The sequence below is a fragment of the Lithobates pipiens genome, unplaced genomic scaffold, assembly GCF_037356315.1.
Source record: "Lithobates pipiens isolate NorthernLeopardFrog02 unplaced genomic scaffold, aLitPip1_a1.2 Scaffold_18, whole genome shotgun sequence".
NCBI lineage: Eukaryota > Metazoa > Chordata > Amphibia > Anura > Ranidae > Lithobates > Lithobates pipiens.
In genome coordinates, this window is record NW_027507758.1 from 147846798 (window position 1) to 147853207 (window position 6410).

General features: G+C 40.8%; 1 protein-coding gene across 1 annotated transcript in view; it reads left to right on the plus strand.

Moving 5' to 3' along the window:
- NOX3 (NADPH oxidase 3) overlaps positions 1–3975 on the plus strand; it is a 66239-nt gene extending 62264 nt beyond the window's left edge. The window contains exon 12 of the mRNA XM_077486250.1: positions 3591–3975. Within this exon, the coding sequence (XP_077342376.1) occupies positions 3591–3717 (127 nt within the window). The 3' untranslated portion in view covers positions 3718–3975. The remainder of the gene's footprint in view (positions 1–3590) is intronic.
- The last annotated feature ends 2435 nt before the right edge of the window (positions 3976–6410 follow it).

A 6410-nucleotide genomic window follows, 5' to 3' on the forward strand; every position in this document is an offset into this window, starting at 1 on the left:
TAGTTTAAAAAAAAAATGGGGGAAAAGTCACTTTAACCACTTGCTTACTGGGCACTTAACCCCCCCCCCCCCCTCCTGTCCAGACCAATTTTCAGCTTTCAACGCTGTCACACTTTGAATGACAATTGCACGGTCATACAACACTGTACCCAATTTAATTAATTTTATCATTTTTTTCCCACAAAAATGGTATTTGATCAACTCTGCAGTTTTTATTTTTTGTTAACAAAATTTAAAAGGACACAATTTAAAAAAAAATATTTTTTTATATTTTATTATAAAATTTTGCAAACAGGTAATTTTTCTCCTTCATTGATGTACGTTGATGAGGCTGCACTGATGGGCACCGATAGGCTGTACTGATGGGCTGCACTGATTGGCACCAATAAGGTGGCACTGGTGTGCACTGAGGGGTGGCACAGAAGGGCATTGATAGGTGGCACTGGTAGGCACTGAGAAGTGGCACTAATAGGTGGCACTGATGGGTGGCAGTGATGGACATTGATGGGTGGCAGTGATGGGCACTGATGGGTGGCAATAATGGGCACTGATCGGCACTGGTAGATTACACTGGTAGGCAGCACTGCTAGGTGGCACTGATGAGGCACTGATTGGCACCACTGGTGGGCACTTATAGGTGGCACTCATTGGCATTGATAGGTGGCACTGGTGGGCACTGGCAGCTGGCAATGGCAGGTGGCACTGGCAGGGGGTACTGATTGACACCTCCTTTCTCTTCTGGACCGATGTCCCTTGCGCATAAGCCGGTGATCAGCTTTTTTTTCTCCTCGCTCTGAAAAAAAAAACATTACCAAACTTTTGTTTACACATTTGATCAGCTGTCATTGGCTGACAGCTGATCACATGGTAAGGGGCTGGGACTGGCCCCTTACTCTGATCTGTGATCACCCGAGTCTCGGTGACTCATCGATCACAGTGCGTGCCACGTGCGCCCTGCAGGGGGCGTGCGGGGAGCGTGCAAAGGGGTTGCCGTCATATGATGCCTCCCGGAAATTCAGGCCCGCGCTGTAGCCATCATTCGGCTATAGAGCGGACGACAAGTTGTTAAAGCGTATGTATAGCCATTTTTGTTACGTTTTGGATAGAGTAGTTAACATTTAAAACTCCTACCTGAATATTTATTTCTGTCTGTAACCTTGGGGAAATTTCCCTGACTTCCTGTCCCAGAAACACATCAGGAAGTTAGTGGAAATCCCAAAGAAAGGGGAATTCTTCCCTTAACCTCCCTGGCGGTACGATTATTTCGGATTTTAGGTGCTAAAAGTGGTACAATTATTTTGCATGAAAATTTGGCGTTTTATATTGTAGTCCTGTAATTCTTAGCAATAACTCTCTTAAATCTGTCCAAACCAGAGTCTATCAGACATCCTGGGTATGATAAAGTTTGAAAAATTAAATCATAAATTATAATATAATAAATAATTATAAATAATTGTACCAAATAATAATATAACAATAAAAAAAAGTATTCAATAATGTAATCAAATCAAAAACACTGAAATTTGCTCAGTTGCAGAATTGTCACTGTCATTACTTTTCAGTATTTGATGACGGATCTCCCTACAAATCGCTATCGCTCAATTCTGCAAGTGATTCTAATTTATTATCGCTGTTTTGTAGCTGGTCTAAAATCATTTTTGATGTAAAGGGACAGTTTTTGTTGCTATGGACAATCTCCAGTTTCCAGGCATAAAGAACAGTTTTTATTATATAAAACTGCATGCAGGACACTGGGCAGACCACTAGGGACAAAGAGGATGTGAAATATCTCCATACAGCAATGTAATCTGTAAGATTACATTATACATTACATTATACTGTGTGTTTCACTTTTTGAATTTGGCGCCGATCTCCGTCCCCGTGCGTCGCAACGCTCGCATGGCACGGAGATCGGCTCCGTGATAGATCGAGCGAGACACGGCTCGCTCGTACAGTGCGGGGACATCGCTGGATCCGAGGGAGAAGGTAAGTAAACGTCCTCCTGGATCCAGCGATGCAGTCCCGAGTCTGGCTCGGGGTTACCGCTTTTGGTATAAAAATTCCACCCCGAGCCAGACTCGGGAATACCGCCAGGGGGGTTAAGCTGAACATACACCGACTGACCAAATTTCAATTAGAGTTTGGGCTATGTGTGTTAAATCTCCCCAATGGGGGAGATAGCAATAAAAACTTGCCCCCCTGTCAAGTTCTATCCAAGACTAAACAAAATGTTTTGCCCACAATAATAAAGCTAAGGAGGGACTGTTTCGGCACAAGAACAGGGGCAGGATTCTTGAAGCCACCAAAACAACTTTTGTCTAGTTTTTCCTGATATTCAAATTATATAGATTTCAATTTGGGAGGAATGAAAACATTCAATGTTACTTATTCTTGATATGAGACTAATGCCCCATACACACTATCAGATTTTCTGCTTATTTTTCTCTTCAGAATTACCAAAACCATATAATATGAGGTTAAACCTTAGGAGTTTTAATGTGTATGCAATCAGGCAGGCCATTGCACTATATGGTTTTGGTAAATTTGAAGACAAAAATCAGCACAAAATCTGATAGTGTGTATGGGGCTTAACTCATTTTGAAATATAATATGTACAGTATTCATCTAGCAACAGCCCTCTAGAGCACATTTCACACTATCCTCTATAGTTACAGCACATATACAGTGTATAATTTAGTATCTACATGCTCATGGAACACAACTGTAACAATTACTGATATCTTCAACTGATAAACTACTTTTTACATTTTTCCAAATTTGAAACGCAAGGGTATAAACCTTTGGATGTAATTTTAAGGCTCTTACAACATTGGAAAGATGTTTGGTATATGTATTATTACCATACTATTACCTATACATGATATGAAATACTGTATATGTGTGCATGCATAGGTGTACATAAAACAAGTACATACAGTACACAGAGGGGGAGAGTTACTAAAACTGGCGAGTGTAAAATCTGGTGCATCTATGCATGGTAGACATGGTAATTTCAGCTTGTTCAATTTTTGACAAAAAACAACCTGCAAGCTGATTGTTTTATATTCAGCAACAGATTTTGTTCTCTCTAGTTTTAGTAAATCAAACCTAGAGTGACCCTATGCTGAAGAGTACGGGATCTGCCACACATACTGTGGGGCATAGAGATGTATATATTCAGAACACAATTGACATTGGCAATAGCCTCTTACTTTATCTAAATAGAAAAGAACAAATATTATTTTTTTTGGAGCCAGATTTCTTTCAAATTCAGAAAAATAATGGAATTTATAGGCATGTATTTGTGAATAATTAGGATTCCATAGTTATATTATTGGCAGTAAAAGCCATCTATGATGAACAAAACAAGATTTGAATTGTTTAATTGTTTTGGCCAAATTTGGGATTTAAATCATTTGTTTTAAGCTAAGAATTACAAAAATTACATAGTAATATACAGTTAATGTACATGTTTTTCAACTTTGTAATTATTAGTTAATTGTCAAAGAAACAGTAAAATTTATCTGTAGCTGACTTTTTAGTAGCATTAATTATACAATTAAATCAACACTTATTTTTTTTTCTATTAGTGACAACATTGGAGTGTTCTACTGTGGCCCAAGGTCTCTCTCCAAAATCCTCAATAGTATGTGTCGTTTACATTCATCATCCGATCCCAAAGGAGTCCATTTTCATTTCAGTAAGGAAAGCTTCTAATGTGCTGGAGCACCAAGTCACACTAGAATCTTCTGATTGCTTTGGGTGGCATGTGGATATGATAAATGTGTCGTATATGGTGTGGTCCCTTTTCTCTTTTTAAACCATCAATAGATCTTGTTACCACCCTAAGATGCTTAAATGTCCCAAAGATCAAATGATCATTCGAAGAGCAACTTGAACCCATATTAGCAGATAGTACTGTAAACTGTTTTTTTCTAAATAAACCGATTTAGCAAAATAAAATATTTTACTAGATTATGGTTATAATTGACTTATATGACTATGGATTGTTATACAGTAACCGATTAATAACGATTTTTATGACATGAATATCTGATGAATCTTTTTTGGTTGAAAGCCATATTGTTTTAGGGCACTTTGACAAGTTGGGGGTTTTGCATTGGAAGTGCAAAACAGCGAGTTTACTTCACACCAGAAGTATGTTTCCGGGCTTTTCCTGCTCACTTTTATTTAAAAGAAAGTAAACATTCACAAATGAATATTTTCCCATCCAGAGGGTTCTCACCATCAATACAACAAAATACCACTATTAAGCCTCGTGGCTCTCTATGCAGCTCTACTGCTCAGGCCTCATGCCTTGGTCCTCCAGACCATCTAATACACTTCCCAGTGCTTGTGCACCAATGCTGTTCCTCTATCAGCTCTTTGTCTTTCCTTGCAGCTTCCTGCTGCTCTTTCTCTCATAGACTCTCTCTCAGGCTAAGGCCTTGGCCTGTCCTGTCCTGGACAGCATGGTGCAGACATGCACCTCTTTGCTTCCTTACAACACACACTGTCTCCCAGGAGGGTGGGGCACTGAGCTCTAATCCCATCTCTCCTAAAAGACCAGCACATACCTATGCCATTAGTGTTCCTGTTTTCTCACACCCACCCCCATTGGAATCCATAGTTAGGCATCCTGTATGTAGATCAGGGGGCCGGACGCATGGATGGGGGGGGGGTGGCGCTTGTGCGCCCATAATGGACAGGCTTCCACTGGCTGCAGATAATATACATGCTATACATACAGAGAATTATTTAGCAGAACTGGAGAGTGCAAAATCTGCTGCAACTGTACAGCTGGTAGAGCTGGTGGTGCTTAACCTTAAAGCCCCTTTCACACTGGGTGGGACCTGTCCAACCTCTCTGCTGATCCCTGCTGAGCAGGCAGATGACAGTCTGCTGCTCTCTATGGGGCGGTTGGATGGAAACTCTCTATGAGGCGGTTTCTGTCTGATTGTCATCTGATCTGCTGGATGGATGGCGAACCTATCCCCATCCATCTGTTTTTAGCGGACCAGATCAGATGCCAGCGGGCAACAGCAGACATCGGCTGCCCCATAGAGAACAATTGATGGTCCAGTGGGGTCTGCTGAAAGGGGCCTAACTGAACAAGGTAAAATTAGAGGGTGATTGGCTATCATGCACAGCTGCACCAAATTTCACACTCCTCAGTTTTATTAAATCAACCCCACAGTGCCATGTATTAGCTAAATGGGAAATTCTGATCTATAAGTAACCAAGAGATAGTGAGGTTTATTTACTAAAACTGAAGAGAGCAAAAACAGCCTTTAGTTTTTTTTTGCCAAAGCCCAATTGAACAACCTGAAGTTACAAGCTGATTGGCTACCATGCACAGCTGCACCAGATTCTGAGTGATCCAGTTTTAGAGAATCAATCCCACAGAGTTTCATCCATTTTTATACAACTCAGACATGCTGCCTTGCTCTGATGTGCAAAGAAGGGGTGGCATCTATGCAGAAATACTGAATTGGGCACCGGGTTTGTACGTCTACCATTCTGTTTTTAAACTGTAATATCTGTAACAGGGAGTTTGGGAAACGTCATGTATTATTACTTGTTGATTCCACTGATTTCACTAGAGTGCAACTTGATTACACTTACAAAATTCTATAATTTAATATAGGTGTTTTCTCCCTTTACCACAATGTGTTTGGGGCGATACAATTCTAATTGGGTTAGGCCCACTTTAGTTGCAAGGGAACAAATTGCTCATTCCTTCATTATATTTAGATTCAATTACATTAATTCATTCATCATGGATCACAAAAGTTATTATAAAAAGGTTAGAGCCTCTGTAATGTTTTTATGACTACCTTTGAAGTGTAACTCTGGTGGGTCTATGCACATTTACAAATTCTATTATCTTTAAAACAAGATCTTTGTATCTAGAGGTTCTCTGGAGCAATTAAATCTCAAAGTTCACAGCAGAAGAGTTGCAGATGTTTTAGAAGCCAGCTCAGCTCCCCCCTCAGTGATTTAGCAGCCTTCCAGCTTTCTAATCTCTAATACTGTTCAAACATAGAATATAAACTCTGGTAGGAGGGAGCAGAGAGAACAGACTTAAAGGGGCTGTAAACCCTCGTGTTTTTTCACCTTAACTACTTCCCACCCGGCCAATGTATATATACGGCCGGGTGGGAGCCTCCTCCTTCTGACTGGACGTTCAGGAATGTCCTTCAGAAGGAGGAGGATGCGCCCGGACACGGCGCATCTCGGATTGGCAGGAGGGTTCTGATTGGCCCTCCTGATCACATGACGGCCATGTCCAATCACAGCAGTCATGTGATGTAAACAAACAGCCGGTTGCTAGGCAATCGGCTCTCCTCTCCTCACATGGAAGTCATCGCTGAGGAGAGGAGAGCAGATCGTTGGTGATCAGTGAGTAT